General features: G+C 36.7%; 4 protein-coding genes across 8 annotated transcripts in view; 2 read left to right on the top strand and 2 right to left on the bottom strand.

Moving 5' to 3' along the window:
• The first annotated feature begins 1150 nt into the window (after positions 1 to 1150).
• On the top strand, positions 1151 to 4929 carry LOC107042138 (MICOS complex subunit MIC19). Of its 3 annotated transcripts, none has more exons than XM_015263046.2 (3): positions 1151 to 1355; positions 3351 to 3736; positions 4241 to 4929. In XM_015263046.2, the coding sequence occupies exons 2-3, from the start codon at positions 3361 to 3363 to the stop codon at positions 4414 to 4416; spliced, it is 552 nt and encodes a 183-aa protein (XP_015118532.1). In that variant the 5' UTR covers positions 1151 to 1355; positions 3351 to 3360; the 3' UTR covers positions 4417 to 4929. The 3 variants fall into 3 exon arrangements, with proteins under 3 accessions (XP_015118532.1, XP_015118526.1, XP_015118537.1); XM_015263040.2 differs by lacking the exon at positions 1151 to 1355 and adding an exon at positions 2226 to 2430; XM_015263051.1 differs by lacking the exon at positions 1151 to 1355 and adding an exon at positions 2447 to 2637.
• LOC107042126 (B-cell receptor-associated protein 31) lies at positions 4566 to 8981 on the bottom strand. 2 transcript variants are annotated; one of them, XM_015263024.2, is made up of 3 exons: positions 8798 to 8981; positions 6773 to 7082; positions 4566 to 6144 (listed from the first exon to the last, which is right to left on the bottom strand). In XM_015263024.2, the coding sequence occupies exons 2-3, from the start codon at positions 7038 to 7040 to the stop codon at positions 5717 to 5719; spliced, it is 696 nt and encodes a 231-aa protein (XP_015118510.1). In that variant the 5' UTR covers positions 7041 to 7082; positions 8798 to 8981; the 3' UTR covers positions 4566 to 5716. The 2 variants fall into 2 exon arrangements, with proteins under 2 accessions (XP_015118510.1, XP_015118518.1); XM_015263032.2 differs by lacking the exon at positions 8798 to 8981 and adding an exon at positions 8682 to 8768.
• Positions 8982 to 9118: 137 nt separating this feature from the next.
• Positions 9119 to 15308, top strand: LOC107042117 (tRNA (cytosine(34)-C(5))-methyltransferase). Its single transcript, XM_015263012.2, has 4 exons — positions 9119 to 9273; positions 10490 to 11901; positions 13197 to 13732; positions 14233 to 15308. The coding sequence occupies exons 1-4, from the start codon at positions 9208 to 9210 to the stop codon at positions 14379 to 14381; spliced, it is 2163 nt and encodes a 720-aa protein (XP_015118498.1). The 5' UTR covers positions 9119 to 9207; the 3' UTR covers positions 14382 to 15308.
• Positions 14477 to 21015, bottom strand: part of LOC107042107 (centrosomal protein of 104 kDa) — a 10274-nt gene continuing 3735 nt past the window's right edge. Inside the window, exons 3-11 of one of the 2 annotated variants that reach the window (XM_015262999.1) lie at positions 20124 to 20522; positions 19406 to 19572; positions 18286 to 19037; positions 17468 to 17737; positions 16652 to 16883; positions 15932 to 16256; positions 15753 to 15854; positions 15310 to 15435; positions 14477 to 15252 (exon numbers count right to left, since the gene is read on the bottom strand). In XM_015262999.1, coding sequence (XP_015118485.1) covers positions 15182 to 15252; positions 15310 to 15435; positions 15753 to 15854; positions 15932 to 16256; positions 16652 to 16883; positions 17468 to 17737; positions 18286 to 19037; positions 19406 to 19572; positions 20124 to 20522 — 2444 coding nt within the window. In that variant the 3' untranslated portion in view covers positions 14477 to 15181. The remainder of the gene's footprint in view (positions 15253 to 15309; positions 15436 to 15752; positions 15855 to 15931; positions 16257 to 16651; positions 16884 to 17467; positions 17738 to 18285; positions 19038 to 19405; positions 19573 to 20123; positions 20523 to 21015) is intronic. The other variant, XM_015263005.1, reaches the window with a different exon arrangement.

Here is a 21015-nt window from a genome sequence, read left to right as displayed (position 1 = left end):
CGAAACGTCATTCTTATGAAGACAATGTCCGCAGATGATGGCAAATGCAAAAGATAATAACTTAATAATAATAACTACCTAAGTGCTAAATATTTGAGTGACGATTGAGGGATGAGCCCCAACCACGCTCTTCCCTGTGAGGGAGAGCCAGATCAGTTACATCTAAAAAAATCACGCGTCCGCTTCAACGCGAAAAAGACGTAACGTGTACGCAGTGACCTAAACTGAAGGAAATCCTGCTCATGAGCAAAGTGGCAGTTTGTAAAATAAATAAAACAAGAATGACATATACAGTCGAGCTCACGCGGCAAGAAAATTCCATTTTGCCGAAAGTCGACTTTTCCCCTGGAAAAATCCAAGATCTGACCCTTGATCCAGGTGAAAAAAAAATTTAAACATGAAATATCCAGAAAAAACAAACAATTTCTATTGGAGTATGTTCCTAAAGAGTCCCTCAATCCCCTATAAAATTGCCAACCCCCTCGGAAACGTACTTGTGGGTAGTAGAAGGGCTAAAAGTTTGTTTTGTGCGATTTTCACAAAAAATCTTTTTTTTTTCAACATGAAAAATCTTAAAAAACAAACGATTTCTATTGAAGCATGTTTCTAAGGAGTCAGAAGTTCATTTTGTACGATTTTCACAAAAAAAGTTTTTTTTTTCAATACGAAAAATTTAAAAAAACAATGATGTTTCTAAGGAGTTCCAGAATCTCCTATAAACTTGCCAACCCCCTCGGAAACGTACTTGAGGGTAGTAGAAGGGTGAAAAGTTCATTTTTTGCGATTAAGATCAGGTTCAAAGTAGAAACTTACCGAATGAAAACAAAAAATAAAGAAACAGAGTTCTTCTAATTAACTGAGTCACCTGTGTGAAAACAATCATCTTGAGATCAATAAACACGTCGTCGAAACGCAAAACGAATGAAAAACCAAAACGATAATTGAATTGAGAAATGATACGATTTCGAACTTGATCGAGTGTTCTAGAAATTCTTTGGAGTTTTGAATAATCTTTAAATTTATCGTTGGAGTAGAGGCACTTTGAAGAGTACTTTTTGATATCCACGGTTGAATTTTCTGGTGGAAAATCTTTCTCCGTTGCGCACGCAGATTGTCTGCTGTCACGCGCCAATGTCCGTGCTTCTCATGCACACCTTTGCAGGCTGAACAAAACCTCGAAAAGGGCCATTTGGGGTTGAGCACCTTTGATATGCAGCATGTATTATGAAATTTATGTAACTGAGGTCTGACTTATTTCGTTAAAATTCAAGTGTTTGGTCTAAATAATTCAAGAGTGAGAGAGTTCGTAGTGAAAGGTAACCCCCACGGGACAATTACGGTTAGGATTACATTCAGTAAGTTTGAGGACTGTATTTGGACCGAGGATGTCCAAGTGGGACAGACCTTTGATGCAATTGTTTCTCCAGTAATTACAGTTTTGGGGTTTTTTTTGAGGAAACAAGTGTCACGTTCTACTTGACTGGGATTTATCGAAGTCTGTAGAGTAAATAAAAGTTTAAATAATCGGTTGGATGAATAGCTATTGTCAATTGTTGATATTGGTAAATAGTTGTGCCAATTCTGTCACATTGACTGNGTTTTGTGCGATTTTCACAAAAAATCTTTTTTTTTTCAACATGAAAAATCTTAAAAAACAAACGATTTCTATTGAAGCATGTTTCTAAGGAGTCAGAAGTTCATTTTGTACGATTTTCACAAAAAAAGTTTTTTTTTTCAATACGAAAAATTTAAAAAAACAATGATGTTTCTAAGGAGTTCCAGAATCTCCTATAAACTTGCCAACCCCCTCGGAAACGTACTTGAGGGTAGTAGAAGGGTGAAAAGTTCATTTTTTGCGATTAAGATCAGGTTCAAAGTAGAAACTTACCGAATGAAAACAAAAAATAAAGAAACAGAGTTCTTCTAATTAACTGAGTCACCTGTGTGAAAACAATCATCTTGAGATCAATAAACACGTCGTCGAAACGCAAAACGAATGAAAAACCAAAACGATAATTGAATTGAGAAATGATACGATTTCGAACTTGATCGAGTGTTCTAGAAATTCTTTGGAGTTTTGAATAATCTTTAAATTTATCGTTGGAGTAGAGGCACTTTGAAGAGTACTTTTTGATATCCACGGTTGAATTTTCTGGTGGAAAATCTTTCTCCGTTGCGCACGCAGATTGTCTGCTGTCACGCGCCAATGTCCGTGCTTCTCATGCACACCTTTGCAGGCTGAACAAAACCTCGAAAAGGGCCATTTGGGGTTGAGCACCTTTGATATGCAGCATGTATTATGAAATTTATGTAACTGAGGTCTGACTTATTTCGTTAAAATTCAAGTGTTTGGTCTAAATAATTCAAGAGTGAGAGAGTTCGTAGTGAAAGGTAACCCCCACGGGACAATTACGGTTAGGATTACATTCAGTAAGTTTGAGGACTGTATTTGGACCGAGGATGTCCAAGTGGGACAGACCTTTGATGCAATTGTTTCTCCAGTAATTACAGTTTTGGGGTTTTTTTTGAGGAAACAAGTGTCACGTTCTACTTGACTGGGATTTATCGAAGTCTGTAGAGTAAATAAAAGTTTAAATAATCGGTTGGATGAATAGCTATTGTCAATTGTTGATATTGGTAAATAGTTGTGCCAATTCTGTCACATTGACTGACAGTCAATAGCTGAAATTAATAAAAGTTCGAAAGGAATTCAATAGAATTTTCCTGCGAATTCGCTGATATTTGCATAAAATTTATTCGTATGTGGAATTATCAATTTGAGAATGAATAGAAAAAAATTGTGCATTTCATTTCGTCCAAGCAACTAATCTCCTTAAATTATCAGAAATGTTGATTTAATATATCTTGCAGTTAGTCTAAAAAATTACAGAATTTTCCAGCTAATTCGCTCAATTTTCTATGAGATTTCTTCGTCCATGTAATTGTAAATTTGATTATAAATCTCATAAGAACCTTTGCACGAGGAATAATTTGTTCATTTAATTTCATCCAAGCTATTGCAACTAATACCTCTAAATTATCATAAATATTAATTTCATATACTTCCCAATCGTTCTAAAAAAATTACCGAATTTTCCTCAAAAATGCAACAATTAGATTTTCGAAAATTGAATAGCCATTCTTAAATCGGAATCAAATCTATAGAATTCTGACTATAATCTCTATCTCTCTCATTCAGCTGAACTCGACAATTCCCATTCCAGTGCAAATCCCTCTCTGTAAGACAAACTCTCGAAAAAACTAAAATACAATTGGAAAACTCATTTCATCAGTGTCTGTCCCCCTCGGATATCCCCTAAATCACTTGATTATTTGAACATTCATATCAGGGGATTGATTATGGGACAAAGTCAGAGTGCTCGTAAATTGACGATTAACAATGAGGAATCGGTTATTCAAATATCGACGGATCTGGCTGATCGTCTAGCAACGAGGAGCCGAAAGCCGCAGCCAGGGCCAGACGTCCTCACCGCACCTCCACAGAGTCCAGTGATAACGCCAGTTTCACCCAGCGAAGGATACCCAGCAGTGCATACTCACCCAGAGTACACGATAACAGCTTATAAAATGCAGCAGCAGAAGGAGCTCGAGCTCCAGGCGCACGATCAGTACTGGCAGGAACGACTGAATAATTTGAAATTGGCTCATGAGAGGATCAACAGGATCTTCCAGGAGGAGTACAAACGTGCTATGGATGAAGTTACAAATGCTAAAGGTGAGGGATTTTGTTGGGAGAGCAGTTCTAGAAGTTAAACATCCATTTGTCGTCTTGAGGAAAATTTCAGTTTTTTTTCCATTTTAAATTTCACTGGGTACAAAAATTTCTTTTGTAATCTTCCTATAAAAGCATTCGTTATGGAGATAATTTCATATTTAACATAAATGGGTTAAAATTATAATGAAGAACTCGCTTTTCAAGAAGTCGTTTTGTTTATGTATATAAAATTGGGATTATTTCTTCTTTTTTTAATTCTTTGAGCTAGAGAAAAGGTTTCTTGACACTATCGGCTACAATCAATCCTAAAATCTTCTTTTTTTTAATTACTAATGATTTCAGAATAAATTTTCAGACATTTTTTATGGAAAGTTTGCCGAAATTCAATTTCTATTTCATTTTCATTAAAAAATAATTGATTATGAAGATAAATCCACAATTAATGAGAAACAATAATGATAAACGTATAAATGTTGAGTAAATAATCGTTTCTGTGTCATTCAGGTAACAAAAATATAAATCTTGATACAACAACTCCTGCATGTGGTGCTGACAAGGAAAAAGTCCTTCGCTGTTACCAAGAGAATCCAAAAGAAATCCTGAAGTGTTCAAGTCTAGTTGAGGAATTCAATCACTGTGTAGATCAACGCCGCTGTGGTCTCATCTCAGCGGGATGCTAATACATGCTTGCTCAAGTAAAAGCATCAATTGTTTCTTTAAGAAAAATAAACCACTTGTTTACAGAACTGTGGAAATAAAACTATCTAGTTTTCAATAACATCAGGGGATAATTGAATAGGACAATGTGTAAATTATTTTGTTATCTGCATAGACATCAAGATCATTTATTTTTATTTCTCGGGCAGATCCAGAAATTTATATACGTTGAGTGTATTCGATTGTACAGAAATAGTTGAAGATATTTGCTATTGATTGATTATCAAGGGCACTGTAGCAAGGTGATTCGTCGAAAGATATAAAATGTGAAGTTTAATGTAAAAAATTGTGTTTAATTCCTTCGATTGAACGAAAAATCGAGAAGTCTCACTCTCGGAGAGGATGGAGAATTAATAGGTGAGAATTCTGCACAGTTTAGTGTTATTTTAAGTGCATACCAGTCGTCTATTTACAGCCCCCAAATCTTGACACCACTCGCCCAGAATTTCCCCTCAATAAAACTAAATACTTTCGAATTACGTATTTTATTCAGAAACTGCAGATGAGCAGGTCAACTAAACATTACCAAAAACTATATTAAAGTACGTAAAAATGTGGAATAACTTTTTGATGATACACAATCTCTAAGGGAGATTAATTACGTTCAGGTATGAAGATGGAAGAAGCAAACGAATGATTCCAAATCGAATGAAGAAATCATAATTGAAAACATGAATTTAACATTAGTAAATCGCCAATAAAGCCTCAATCAGCTCACAAAATAAATTTATTCCTCAGGAAGAAATTGTTTCAGAGCTAATTGGGTCCACAATTTTCTTCCTTTAATGAAGATAGGATTATAAAAAAAAGACGAGAGTTAGAAGTCGATAATCACTCAAATATCTAACCCACTCGCCCAGTATTTCCCCTCAATAAAACCAAATACTTTCGAATTACACATTTTATTCAGAAACTGCAGATGAGCAGTTCAACTAAGCATCACCAAAAACTATATTAAAGTGCGTAAAAATGTAGGATAACTTTTTGATCATACACAATCTCTGAGGGAGATTCATTACGTTCAAGTATGAAGATGGAAGAAGCATACGAATGATTCCAAATCGAATGAAGAAATCATAATTGAAAACATGAATTTAAAATTAGTAAATCACCAATGAAGCCTCAATCAGCTCTGGAACATCTCTTTCCTTTAAAAAAATAGTTTTATCCCTCAGGTGGAGATTATTTCAGAGCAAATTGGGTCCACAATGTTCTCCCCTTAATTAAGATAGAATTATAAAAAAAGACGAGAGTCAGAAGGGTCTAATCACTCTTCTTATCACCAGCCCCAGCCTTCTGGAGTTTGGCATGCTCCTCGGTCAATCTGTCGTACTCTTTAGCTAGGGAATCAGCCTGGGACTTGAGTGCCTCCTTGTCCTTCTTCTCCCTCCTGAGTTCACTCTCGAGTTCACTGTTCTTGTTAGCCAGCTCTGATAATTGGGACTTGAGCTCGGATACGACTTTGTCGTGCGCCTCATTGGTGTCATTCTGGGCTGCCTCGCCCTTCTGGGCGAGGAGACTTCGTGCTGTCGTCGTGGCTGACTGTGCTTGACGCATGGATGCCTCACTCTGGGCCAATAGTGTCGCCTGAGTTGAAATGAGCAGCACTAAACGACGAATAACGAGACTGAGAAAGAGGGCAAAGCCGGATATGTAGAAGTTACGCTGGGCTCTGAAGAGTCTCATGTTTCCTGATGACAAAAAAATGCATTACATTTTTTCCGCTTTTATTTCAGTTTTAACTAAAAAGTCGAGAGTGGTAGAATTCAGTAGCGAAGCGGTAAACCGGTCCAAGTCGTTAATCTAAGGGAGATGACGAAATTTTCATCGCAACCTTTTTTGCAAAGCAAATTGAGGGCTACAAAAAAGGTATTAATAAAAAATTTTCCATCTCCCTTAGATTTCCAAATATTTATTGAAAACTGCCACCTCGCCACTGATTTTTACTTTTTGTGTTTTCATTCGTGTTTAATTATCTTTAATTAATGAATAGTTTTCGAGAAAAATGTCAGGACATAAATTGAGAATTACATTTAGGAAATGATTAAAGAATTCTTGAGTAGAAAAAATATTAAATACAAATTTAGCATTTTTATTGATTGTTAATTGAAGAATATCTCGGTAATAAGGAGTTGTAGCAAAAAAAAACATTGAACATTTTTTATTTGAAATTTTCTCAGCTGCAGAAAATATCTCATGACATTTTCTGAATCATTCTTGACTAGAAGGATGAATAAATTTAAATATAGTTTTAATTCATTAATAAATCAAGATATTTCAGTTCAATTTTGCACTATTTCCAATGATTTGAATGAATACCTTGCATCTCAGCATCCAAATGTGCATGATCAGAATGCTCAGTGGTAGAGTACTTCCTCATCTCCCTGATAGCATCCAATAAGAACAAAATAAGAATAGCCAAGAGAACCAAGAAGTACATCGCCGCCTGATTGCTCAAACTCTGAAGGAATCTAGATTTGAAGAACCTCTGCCATCTCGTTGGTGATGCTATCGGAAGCACCAGCAGGAGGACAATAAATATCTCGAGGTACAAGAATGATGCAATCAACGTCCACTGCAGACTCATCTTTAATCTCTGAATTATTAATTACTGGCGACTAAATTCAACCTGGAACACACGGTCAATATTTCTTCAATGAAATTTCGAGAGATGGAGTAATGCGGTCGCATAATTTTGACAATCTACACGTGTCGATTTACTGAATGAATCATCGTCTTATCAGTCTCTCGCTTAGCATTCCTCCCCTTCCACAGGAACAATGAGCGAAGGTGAGAGATAAAAATAATGAAATTTGATGCTGTGACAATTTATCCTTTTAATTACCAGAGGAAAATTGGATGATCGACAGGGTAAAATAATCGTTACTGGTATAGTCAAAGAATAGTAATGGAAAAATGCTGAGAATAATTCCTGCCAGAATCTGCTCATTCATTACTAGGGAATAAAGAAGTTTCGAGTGGAAATATGCAATTTCTTGAATATTTCCCTGAAAAAAATTCTTCATACTCCGTTATAAAAATAAAACTAGAAGAGAAAAGATAAAAATCTAAACAAATGTTAAGGCGATTGTCTCGTTAATTTCCACAGAAAAATTCGATGCTGAAGAGAGAAAAAAACGTTACGAGGACAACTAAATAATAATAATCAGGACTCATCCTGAAAATAAGTCATAACTGGGGCAGGGGAGAAGTATTATACCGTAAAAAAAGTAATTATCCATGAATCAGCTAAAAATACCATTAAAATAACGGAATTTCATTGGTATTTTCTTGAAATGAGCCTTGATAAAGTATTAAAAATTCGGATAAAGGCGCCGGATTGAAAAATAAAACAGCTATAATGTAAATAGATCTTGATACAAGATAATAATGACAGAATCATCCTGAGAATAATTCGCAACCGGGGCAGGGGAGAAGTATTACGCCATAAAAAATGTAAATATCCTGGAATCAGTCAAAAGTACCCTCAAAATATTGAAACGACTTCGGTACTCCCTTGAAATGAACCTCGATAAAGTGTCATAACGATAATGTAAATAGATCTTGACACAAGTGTTTTTAACCTGTTAATCACAGAAGAAAAACTGAATGATCAACAGGGAAAAAATAACCGTTACTCCTTTAATTAACCAATAATAATGCAAGAATCATCCTGAGAATAATACCTACGAGATTGTGCTTATTCATAGCTAGACAAAAAAACCATTTCGCATCAAAATATGGGAAAATACGAAAATTTCCTCGGTATTTCCCTTGGAAAATGGCTCCATGAATAGCGGATAGCAATATTGTAATTAAATGTTGACACAATTGTCTTTAACCTCTTAATTACCAAAAAAAAACAGTGATCAACAGGGAAAAATGACTGTTACTCGCATAACCCAGGAATAACAATGCAAGAATCATTCTGGGAATGATTCCTGGTAGAATCTGCTTATTCATAATTTTTCTAGTGATGAAAAAAATCAAATTTACTGTTCAAGTTGAGAATTGACATGAAAAAACGAAACGTCTCACCCAAAATCGGTACATCTTGAAAAGAAAAAACTGTAAGTGCACCTAAAGCGTTGATTAGAAGTAAAAACGTTCATTTTTTTTATTTTTCTGTTGAGCCCGGTTCAATCTTTACAATAGAGCTCCTTGTCGATTAATTTCCGACGTAATTTTTGCTTTCTTCCCCCGAAAAAAGAAAATCTCGCCCAATTACCCGCAATTTCCTACAAAACACCGCAATTTCCTTCGTATTTCGCCGAACAAGCCTCGATAATGCGTTCTAAATTCTCGAGTAGACACCGGTGTCCCGAAAAAACAAGAGAAACTCACCGAACCGGCAACGAAATTGTCTCCACAATGACCTCAACACGTTTCTTCACCTCAGCAACTGTTCCCAGTGTTCTGTACCACGTTTAGGTATAAGACTGCAAAGTAGTGCAAAGTGCAGAATTAAACGTTGACAATTTATAAATAAATTTTTCCCATCGATGACGTCACGCACTCGACCCACGACTTTTCCTGGGGTGTATTGGCCGCCGTGGTCTTTCGTGAGTGGTTCGTGTCCCCCAGAAGTCGATGGCCATTGGCGATCGTCGAGCCAATGACTGGAGACGATTACGTTGCTGTGAAGTTGCCTAGAGTGTCAGTGCTGAGCACGTGGACTTGGACACTTCACCGTGTAAATAGCCTCTACGAAAATTCCCTCTTGACGAAGTGGATAAATAATAGGGCTGTAAACAATGGGCAGAGGCAGAAGACGGGGAGCTAAGAAGAACTTTGGCGACAAGCGGCGAGAGAGGCAGAAGGTGAATAATGAGTTATTGAAATTTATGTGGTTGTGGTTTTGATTGAGATGCCTTGAGCTCCGAAATATTCGGGATCAGCAATATCTGCATCGAGTAGTGAATAAACAAATGCGATCGACAAATTGCACATGATTTTTTCCGAGGGGATTCTACACGCTTTTTTCACAAAATTTATAATCTCCTGACATTTAATGAAATTCAATTTTCGCATGCGATGCTTTCATGGGCCACTGAGTGTTAATTAAACATTGGAAACTTTAGATGTTTGAATTAGATAAGTGGGATTGTTTGAAGAGCTCGTGAAGAAGCTTTTGTTTAAACTCGAAGCTGATTTTTTGAGATTTTATTCATATTAAATCTTTAGTTTCTTAGATATACAACCCAGAAAACAATTTTCGCCAGTGGCATCTAAAATTATAATGTGAGGATTGAGATTTCTATAGGAAAGGAAGTCATATAAAACATCAAAAGAGTCAGAAAATGAAAGGTCTCCCTTGTGCGTAAGACCTCATTTTGTCGAAAAATTGTTGAACTGTGTCATTTTTCTGTGCCCCCTCATCAGCGATAGGCAAAATCATAATTCAGAGTTAATATAATTTCATCACGTATAAAATCACACGATTATATCGTACAATTTTTCAAATTTTATTATAATTTTTATTATATTAATTATCAATCAAAATTTTCAATCTTCCAAATACTAAATTAATCACAAATCAATTTTCTTCATTTTTGAAATACTCCATAAATCAGTAATCAACTTCGCAAGAATGATGACTATTTGATCATCTGAAAAATCAAATTCAGATATTTCGAATGAATTGTTTAACTGTAATTGAGGATTAAAAATGATTTAAAAATTTAAATAAAAAAGTAAGGAACTGCGATTAATCTATGGTAAACTTTCAAAATGACCTACCACCTTCTCTCATTTTGCTCTCCCCGGCCCCTTTCTCCTTTCTCTCTTTTTATTCTCATGCTCTTTGTTTCTCTCATCTCTCCTTCCCCTGTTTTAGTTGGGATCCGCTGAAGCCTCGCTCTTTTATTATTCTATCTCTGCCTTTAACTGATTACTCTAAGAGATTGTTTCTGTTTGCTGTTTTTATACTTTTTCAGTATATGTGCTCCGTGGCTCTGCCACCATAATTTTGCACAACATAATGTACAGCAATAAACTTCAATCATTCAATCAACCAACCTTTTTTATCCCACCCAGAACAAAGATGAGTGGGACAAACGACCCCAGCGTCACTACGAGGACATGGTCCGCGACAACAAAGACTTCGAGACGTTCTACAAAGCCCAGAGAATAGTCCCCGAAGACCAGTGGCCCGAGTTCCTCTCAAAAATGAAAGAGAACCTGCCCGTGGCCTTTCGCATAACCGCCGGCTCCCGAGCGGAGACAAAGGCCCTCTCAAAGATAATCCAGGGTGACTTCTTCACCGAAATCCTGAATGCAAAGCTCGACAGCACCCCAGACGACGAGCCAAAGGTGAAGCCCCACCGTTTACCCTTCTACCCAGAGGGTCTGGCCTGGCAGTTGCAGCTCACCCGCAAGGACATTCGCCGATCAGAGGCTTATTTTCGCCTCCACAATTTCCTGATAGCCGAGACGAGCAGTGGGAGCATCAGCAGACAAGAGGTTGTCAGTATGATTCCCCCTCTGGTGCTCGATGTGAAGCCTGACCACAAGGTTCTGGACATGTGTGCAGCACCTGGCTCCAAGACAGCTCAACTCATCGAGATGATTCACGCTGACGAGGGCAATCCCCACCCCAAGGGCTTCGTCATAGCTAATGACGTGGACAACAACAGGTGCTACATGCTGGTGCACCAGGCGAAACGACTCAACAGCCCCAACATACTGATCACTAATCACGACTCCTCGGTGATGCCAAACTTCAGGATGACCAGTCCAGATGGGTCTGAGGGGATTCTCAAGTTCGACAGGATTCTTGCTGATGTGCCCTGCACTGGGGACGGCACTATGAGGAAAAATCCGGACATCTGGTGCAAGTGGAATCCAGCGAATGGGCACAATCTCCATGGGATTCAGTTCAGAATTGCCAAGAGGGGGCTGGAGATGCTGGCGGTTGGGGGGAGAATGGTGTACTCCACTTGTTCGTTGAATCCTCTGGAGAATGAGGCTGTGCTCCATCGATTGCTCTGCGAAACTGGGGACTCGGTGAGGCTCGTCGATGGGAGGGAGTTCGTTCCTGGTTTGGTCTGCAATCCTGGCGTCAGTCACTGGGTTGCTTGCTCCAAGGATATGAAGTTTTATGAGACGTTTGAGGAGGTGCCTGAGCAGTGGCAGACGCTGGTGAGGCCCAAGATGTTTCCGCCGAAGCCCGAGGAGGCTGGAAGGTTTCATCTTGAGAAGTGCATGAGGATACTGCCGCATCATCAGGACACTGGGGGGTTCTTCGTCGCCGTTCTGGAGAAGGTGAAGGCTCTCCCGTGGGAGAGAGAGCGGGAGGGGAGCCCCCAGGACGGCGGGGAGGGCGGCGTCAAGAGGAGTGGGGAGCAGGACAAGGCTGGACCCGAGAGGAAGAAGAAGAGGATGTTTGGGTATCGGGAGGACCCTTTCGTGTTCTTTAAGGATGAGGAGGAGGTTTGGCCTGCTATCAAGTATGGAGACATTTTTTTTGTATATCATTTAAGGATATCCAGGTTCTTTGGCTGTTTTTTCTCCGGTGAAATGCTCTTGTACTTTTTAGCCGAACGTCAGAGCTTTCTTTTGAACCTCATTTGACCTCAAGTTTACGGACATTTTACAATGAGTTTGTTATTTAAAGGTTGCAGGTCTGAATTTGAATCTCTGAAAATGTGAAAGAAATTAGAAAATACTTTTGGAGGAAGACTCGTGAAATGATTCATAATTTAAATTTTTGAACATCACGAGCTTTTTTTATTGATAATTTATAAACAATCAATTTTCCATTGAAAAAATCGTTTGTTCGGACTCGTAACAAATTTAGTCATATTTAGAATTTTAATCTTGACCTTAATATAAAAAATAGGGTTTCCGAAAGTTCGAACAATTTGAATTGTTTATTGATAAACAACGAATGTTTTAAAAAATGATAATTCTGTGGGGAAATTTTCTCACGCAATTTAATTGACAACTTTCATGATTGAAAATGGTTGAATCTATAGTATAGTCTGTACCAAACTAATAGATACTTGGATATCCTTTAGGTATATCCCTTGAAAAAATTTATAATATTTCCTGAAAACTAATCCACGGTAGATTGATAAATTCCGAATACAGTGAATTTTTTATAAAATTAAAAAAAATGGAAATTTCATAAACAGGAAATTTCATGAAATCATTTCTTATTTGATTTAAACAATTAATTAATAAATAATGTCTTAACTGATTCAAACAGTTATTGTTACTTTCAACAACATATGACAATAGAAAAACTCAATAACTTGCGAGAATGCACTAAATTAAGTCATTTAGAATTTTTTCCGGAAATCCCTAGGGGAATCTGAGGGAATACACGAAGAGAAGTGTTGAGAATAAATTATCTGGTAAATTTTGGTCAATTTCACAGCCCCAGAGATCATTGGGAAGCAAAATATAGTTTAAAAAATAATACTTCAAGTAGAGAATATGATTCGTTCAGTAAAATGATAAAAGTGAGAGCAAAATTGACGATTCCTTGGAGAATAAAATTTCGTGCACCTGTGAAATATTTTGTTCTGGCAACAGAAATGTTTCCAGACATTGAGTGATTATTTACGTTCACTGGCTTCATTTTTTCTTCTCTATAGGACAAATTACCCGAATTTTTTTAAAAAGACCTAGAGCGAAATTTTGATCTGTGATCGCATTACTTTTTCAGTAATTTTTCCTCAACTTCTTTTCTCCATCTGTCGTTGACTGATTTTACAATTTTTTTTTTCATCATTTTCAGGGAATTCTATAGTATCTCTGATGATTTAGACCCTCGCTGTCTCCTGGTGAGATGTCAAGAGGGAAAAAAGAAGAATATATACTTCACATCGCCAGCAATTCGAGACATTGTTCTCCTGAATGAAAACAATGTTAAGATGATCAACACTGGAGTGAAGACTTTCGTTAGGTGTGACAATAAGAATATGAAATGTGCGTTTAGATTGGCGCAGGAGGGAATGCCCAGTATTCTCTCCTACATCGGTGAGAATCGTAAAGTGAAGATTGGGAGGGAGGATTTAGTGGAGCTCCTGCAGAATGACAATCCTCAGACGCCACCGGAGATAGCGAAGCTGAGTGAGGAGATTCAGAAGGGAACTGTTAATATAGACTCGGGCAGCTGCATTCTTATTTATGAGGAGAGCGATGCAGAGAATCTTGATCCTCTGAAGCTCGTCATGGTCGGCTGGAGGGGGACAATGTCCCTGAGGGCTTACGTACCTCTTCATGATGCTGTTCATTATTTACGTTTGCTGGGGGCTGATTTTTCAAAGTTCGGTGAGAATACTTTTTTTACTTTTGAGATTTTACATAACATTTTTTTATGGAAAATGATAATTTTCGTGAAGAAACATTGGAAAATTGCAGAATTATAAACAATATTTGGCAAACTTTTACTTTTGTTAACTTTTGATTAAATCTGAGATTAAACAACTTGCAAGTTTTTGAATCTGTTTTAAATTCAAAACCATGTCGTTTTTTTATTTTAGAAAATGGAAAGGTTTTTGTAATTTTAATCTTAAAATTCTTGGACTTGAATTTTAAGTTGACTTTAAAATTCGGTTGTTATTGACTATTTCAAGAATTTTTATTCCAAATTTGCACTTGAATTTCTAATCTATGTATATGAATTTCTGTTATTCGTTTTGTCTGACGTTAAATGAAAATCTGTGTAGAATATTCTTCCTTTTATTTTCATTTCCAATTGTAAAAAAAATTATCAATTATGCACCCTCGAATCATTGCACTCATTTTAATTTCCCTTTTGTGAATTTCAGAAAAGAACAAATTCGAAGAAAATCGAAACGCGAATAAAACGACTGAAGGTGAGGATGACACTTCGATTTTTCCATCCAACGAAGAAAATTTGACAGACGAAAAAATAACTGACGACACTGCGGAGGATGTGATTGCTGAGACGACGTGAATTCCAATCGTTTCATAGATGAAATCCTATTAGAGGGAAACAAACTCACCAATCATGAATTGTTCAATTTTGTATTTTTTATGATAATAGGAAACTACAGTTGAATTTCCATTTTATTTATTTCCTCTCGTTCAATTACCCTATGAAGCTTAATGATAGTGCAGATGAGTTTAATCGATTTATGGTCGGATACAGAGGTATATCAATTTGTTTCTTGCCATCGTTCAATTCTCCTGATGAGGAGATTCAGTTTTTATTGCGTTATTAACTGCATTTTAATTTGGCATAATTCAATATTGACACAGAATTTTATTGACGAAATGACTTGTTGCAAACCTATTGATGGAAAAAATTAATGTTCATTGTCAATCATCATTGAGATCAATTCAGTTCTTGAATTCTTGATTACTAAAGTAGTAAAAATTATTTCCGGAATTTTTTACCCTATTTTAATGCAAAACACAGAATCTATGAAATAAATTAAGAGACTCCACGCGTTATTTTGTCGATAAAATACGGTGTCTATGTTTAAATATCCCTTCAATTTACTGCCTAACTACCATAAAATGTAATTTACATTCTACTTTGCATTCGCAGTTTCTCGTTGAATTTCACTTCAATTTCACGTGATACATCCTGTAATTCTCCATGATTATCTATAACTAAAGGACGGGTTTCACTATCTCGTATAAATATGTAAAAACATTACACTTGGTAACAAGTACATAAACTATCAAATAAACACGACGAAAAAAATTGGTTAAATAAAAATCATCTAAAAATCGGGGGGTATTATCATGTTAGTAATCTCTTCCAGTTGGTGACGTCAGTTTTCCACTGAGATTTTGAGTCTTAGACGGAGATTTTGTACCTGAAATTCATGGAGCATAAAATCATTGATGTTGTAATAAAAGGATTTTTTTCTTACATGATTTTGTTGGTTTATTCCGAGGATTATTCGTGCATGGATTCTCCCCCATCAGGTGCTCTCTCCACTTGTTTTGATTGACTAGAGTGTGGCAGAGGGGGCAGCGATCATATCCTTCAATTGGTTCTGTAAAAATTAGAGAATAAAATTAAGAGAACAATGAGACTTCAGTTTTGGCTGAATTGTCAGATAAACTTTTTTATAGCTGAGCGAATTCCCTGAAAATAGTTCTTGTAATGTTCCCCTTGAATTCACGTTTAAAAAAATTTAACAAAATTTTGCACATTCAATTGGAATTTTCAGGAAATTCTATAGCATTACTATTTGACTCATTATTTTTTATGTTTTTTAATGCATTAAATGAATGCATTGAAATGAAGCTAAATGCAACAGTTAAATTTTATCCATCACTCAACTACTGAATTAAATAAAATAAAAATTACTTGTGCATTTATCATTTTTGGAATGTTCCTCGAAGCATTTCTCCAGAACCGCTAGTTTACACGTATCGCATTTAACGTAATTATTTCTCCTATCACATTCACCTGAAAGATAAATCAATGTACTCGACGAGAATTCAATCAATCCCCTGGAATGTTAATTGAATAAATGAGATACTCACTCAATAAGTGTGCATTCAGATAAGAAACTTCAACAACTTGTTTGCATGATTCGCACCTAGTCAACATGGGACAGCTCCTCCAATAGTGGATATTCAAGCCCTCCTCCGAGTAAGCCTGTCCCTTGGATAAACAAAAAATACACAATTTGTCACCCTTGTGATCACCACTGCTGTCGGAGGGTGATGTGACACTCGTGGAGTTCTCTGTGCTGATCCCTGGACTGTTCTTCGGTGATTTTGACGCATTCGAGCCACTCGTGTCGATGGATTTAGATCGAGTTGGGGTTGCTGTCGTCTTTGGCACAGACTCCAATTCTTTTTTCCTCTGGAGAATTGATATTAACTAGCTTTAAACCTTTGCATAACATTTTCTCAATTTTATAAATGAAAAAAAAATGCTGAACAAAATATTATTCTATTTTTACACGTCAGGAATACTAAACCACTTCTAGAAGATTAAAAATATCTTAATTGGAATTTTGCGCATACTTTTTTCATCTTCGATAATGAAGATTGAATGTAAAATATGAGAAATTTCTATTTTTTATTTGGATAAATGAAAAATTAATGTTTTCAATTGGAAAAATGTCAGTCAATTTTTAACAATTTGCAATAGCGTTTTGATTTCTTTTTATTCATCGAAATAAACGAAATATTAAGAAGAAAAATAAGAAAGAAATTCCCTCCAAAGGCCCGATTGTTGTACGTATTAAAGATTACCTGGAGATCAATTAAATCAAACTCATGGAATAATTGACGATACAACAGATTCCTCCTCGTGATGTCATCGTCAGGTGGCAGCTGTTTCCGAACTAATCTGGGATTGACTTTGTAAACCAACACCAGAATACGTTCAGAGACTTTTCTAACAGCTTCAGCGGGATGATGAAGTCCAGAAGAACCGAGTTCAGATAATGTGCGACAGGTGAGACCACTGCAACAATCGCAATGTCTTATCAGAAGAAATGGACATTCTATCGTAATAGAAACATCATTTTTGAGGAATTCTACCAATTCTGCATCAACAACAACTAAATTGAATTATGCAGTGACAAATGAATGAATTTCAATTGGAGATCATTCTTCGAAAAATATTCATAAATTCAAAATAAGAAAAAGTAAATTTCCTCATTTTTTCCTCATTTTCAAGGTATTTTAATAAACTTTTAAATGAAATTTGATTTATCGAAATCCTATAATTTTACCAAGCAATATTACCGATTATAGATGTTTCGTAAAAAGTTAATAAATCATAATAAATTAATACATGTAATGAACCTTCAATAAATAAATTAAACATTGGACATGGGAATTCATTTCATAAAAATTTTCTCATTTAAGGATATTTCACAACTGAATTGTATTCAAAAATGTTAATAAAATGAATTTCTTCCTGACAAAAAAATAATTTCATAGATTTGCAGAGACCATCCCAGAGATGGATGGCTTGGATTCCTCAAAAATGCCAATTGTTGATGATTAATTAATTCAAATAAAGCTTCACTATCTGGAAATAATCAATAAATATTTTATCACCTCTGCTTATCAGTCGAGATCCCATGATTGAGAATCAACTGTTCAACCATCTCCAACCGACTGAGAGCCAACCTCTGATGAGTGCTGCTGCTCACAGGTCGACTCAGATGAACGGGAATGATATGCAGCTCTCTGACGCACTTGCAATCGGCCATACTCAGGATCGTATGAACAGCCATGTTGTGAATTCTCGGTGTCGTGTCTCCTGATTTTGTCAGGAGTTCAGGCAGCAAGCGATCGACACTTCTGGCTATTTCTGCTGAAGAAACCCTTGGAAATTGAATAAAAATGAAATCATTCGTGAAGTGGTAGAACGTAATTGCACAGCACATCAAGCGATCTTTTTCATTCCCATTTTCGTTCGCTACAAGAGGGTTCTCTTGACATTTCAAAAGGAAATAAACTATTAATTAACGAATCTTAAAATTCCACTATTAATTATACTATAAATTCATACACAACAAAAATTATAATGTGGACGAATTTTACACTGTAAAGAATTGTGGCTGAAATTTTTCTACATTTTTTGGATATTTTAACATCAAGTGACAGTTTCACGGAAATTTCAAGGAATTTCGTAATTGAAAATTGTTTGATGAAAAAAACTGTGAAAACTGCAAATTTTTGTTAAAATTAACATAAAGAAAAAAATTCAGCCAACTATAATCTTGAATTTTAATCTATTGAATCTATTGAAAGAAATTCAGTGGACTTTGACAGTTCTTGATTTTTCTACCCTCAATCAGCACATTAGTAATCCTAAATAACAAAAATAATAAATATTGTACAACAATAATAAATATTAAGTTTATAGTTACCTGTCAGTAGCGAATCCCGAGAAGAAAATCCTAATCAATTGAGCAGCGAGACTGTAAACACTGAAGACCTTGTCCCTGAGAGCCCTGTGCAGCAGCAGAATAGCAGCCCTGGCTGTTTTATTAGGTGTGTGCTTGGAGACCTGTACATTAAACTTTCTGAGTTCCTCCTTCAGCTGCATGAGCCCCTCCTCCTTGTCAGTGAACTGTTTCGAGTAGAACTTCTCCACCATCTCCATCCCGAAGACAGCAATGGGCAGTGCAGCCTGCTTCTTCTCCCTGTCATTGAGCTTCGAGTTGACTTTGGTGTCAGTGCTGTCCATGTGGCACTCCCTCGTGAATTCATTGGTGTGGGAGTGCCTGAGGGCGGGAATTGTCCGCTCCTCGTAAGCCTCGTAGCTGGATCTGAGGGAAGGACCAGCGGATTTGGTTTTCCTCCTCAGGGATCCTGTGTTGCGGTTGTTCTGGCGTTCAATGACACCGTTTGGAGGGCTCTCAGTGATCTCAGGAGTCTGAGGCTTCTGGTGGAGGGGCGAGACTGGGGGCTGGTGGACTGGGGCCGTTGGAGAGACGGCTCCCTCTCTTCCTGGGGGAACCATCAGCCTTGGAGGGGACAGAATGTCCTCGGGGACTGACACTGACGACGCACAGCCGTCACCTGCTGTCGCCTCTTTACCCTCCACTGTCGAAATGTTGTTTTTCTCCAGTGGACCATTCAACTCCAGCAGGTCTTCTACTTCTAAGCTTTGGTATACCTGTTGGATGGGGTGGAATTGTCGATAATATGGACTCAATATCAGCATTCGAGGCAAAATTGTTATTATTGTGAGGAATATGTTAATAATGGTTGATAAAACCTAATTTGGATTGAAGTTCTATTGGAATTTTATAAAAATTCTTCATCAAGAATTTTCCAAGTCTTTTTTTAAGACAGAATGCTAGGTTCTAAATAGAAACTATTCTACAGGTAAAATCAGTAGAATTTCATCTTTGTATACAACTTTTTCTGTTGAGAAGTTCTCTGTAGAAATCTCTCGACATGAATTTTCCAAGTTTTTTCCACACTATTTTTAAATCGTTAATCTATTTGATTATATTATTGAATATTGGGATCAAAACACACCTGCTGTCTGTACTGCTGCGCCTGGGCCTTCTTGGCTTTCGCTTTGTCATAGTCTTCCAATGCTATAGCGTATTTCTTCTCAAGCTCGTATTTACCTAGACGCTCCCCAGCTTTGCGGAGAATCTCCATGGCAACTTTTAATTTCGACGCATATTCAAATCTTTCTTCTGTGAGAGAGAATAGGAGGAATTAATATAAAAATGACGACAAATGAAACAAATGGACAATTTTTTTTGAGTATTTCCAGTCGTGTATTAAAACATAAATTAATGTTTCTATTTTATTGCCCATTTGTCTACATTAGGAACAGTTTTTGATGTTCTCCATGATGAGAAAAATATTTCTGCGTATTAATATGAAGGGTTAATTCATATTAATTGTGACATTATTCATCGGAATAAAAATGAATGAGTAAAATAATGGAAACTGTGCAGATACCATTCTCTGAATACAAATAATTATTGATAGAATATTATTCATCACCGTGTATTAATACATAAGTTAACGTTTCTATTTTATTGCCCATTTGTCTACATTAGGAAGAGTTTTTGATGTTTTCTACGATGAGAAAAATATTTCTGCGTATTAATATGAAGGGTTAATTCATATTAATTGTGAAATTATTCATCGGAATAAAAATGAATGAGTAAAATAATGGAAAATGTCCAGACATCTTTCTCTGAATACAAATAATTATTGATAGAATATTATTCATCACCTTCAGCTGCTTGAAGTTTCTTAGCTTCCATCTGCCTAATGATCTTCGCAACTTCCCTGTCGACGTACATCTCGAAAGCCAGATCATCGTAAGGGGACGTGTAATGAGGATTGTAGGGCGCATCGCCCTGTCCACAGACCTCGTGTCCATAGGGCTCGCCTATGATGTTCACAGCTATCAGACCCACTTGCTCCTGAACATTGTGCGAGTTCTGGTGCGGCTTGTGGAGCCTCAGCTTTATCGAGAGTGCCTCTGTCTCCGGGAGCGCGACACTCTTCAATTCTCTGCTTTTGTACAGGGTTGACTCATTGTTGGATAGAGTTATGTAGCCGAGGTAGGTGAATGACGTGTTGATGGAAGCATTGTCTTCCTCGGTTGTCCAGATCTCCAATTTCTCGGCTGGAAATATTATAGAATTGATGGAAGTAAAACGATTGAATGAGCTTTCAGGTTTAAATTATCAATTATAATTTTTTAAGGCCGTGACTATTCGCACCATTGCGTGAATCACTCCCGTATACTCCATACACTCCACGCATGCGTGAAGTTTGTGTGTTTCACGCAGTTGTATTTTTATACTTCTGTGTGTTTCACGCAGTTGTATTTTTATACTTCTGTGTGTTTCACGCAGTTGTATTTTTATACTTCTGTGTGTTTCACGCAGTTGTATTTTTATACTTCTGTGTGTTTCACGCAGTTGTATTTTTATACTTCTGTGTGTTTCACGCAGTTGACGTTTTATACACCTGTGTGTTTATACACACAGGAGTGTGAAATACACAGGAGTATCTGAACACCACTGCGTGAAACACACAGGTGTATAAAAATGCAACTGCGTGAAACACACAGGTGTATAAAAATACAACTGCGTGAAACACACAGTAGTATAAAA

Source organism: Diachasma alloeum, unplaced genomic scaffold, assembly GCF_001412515.2.
Source record: "Diachasma alloeum isolate Michigan unplaced genomic scaffold, Dall2.0 Dall_scaffold_00179, whole genome shotgun sequence".
In the NCBI taxonomy this organism is placed as follows: domain Eukaryota; kingdom Metazoa; phylum Arthropoda; class Insecta; order Hymenoptera; family Braconidae; genus Diachasma; species Diachasma alloeum.
This window is presented reverse-complemented; position numbering and strand designations above follow the sequence as displayed.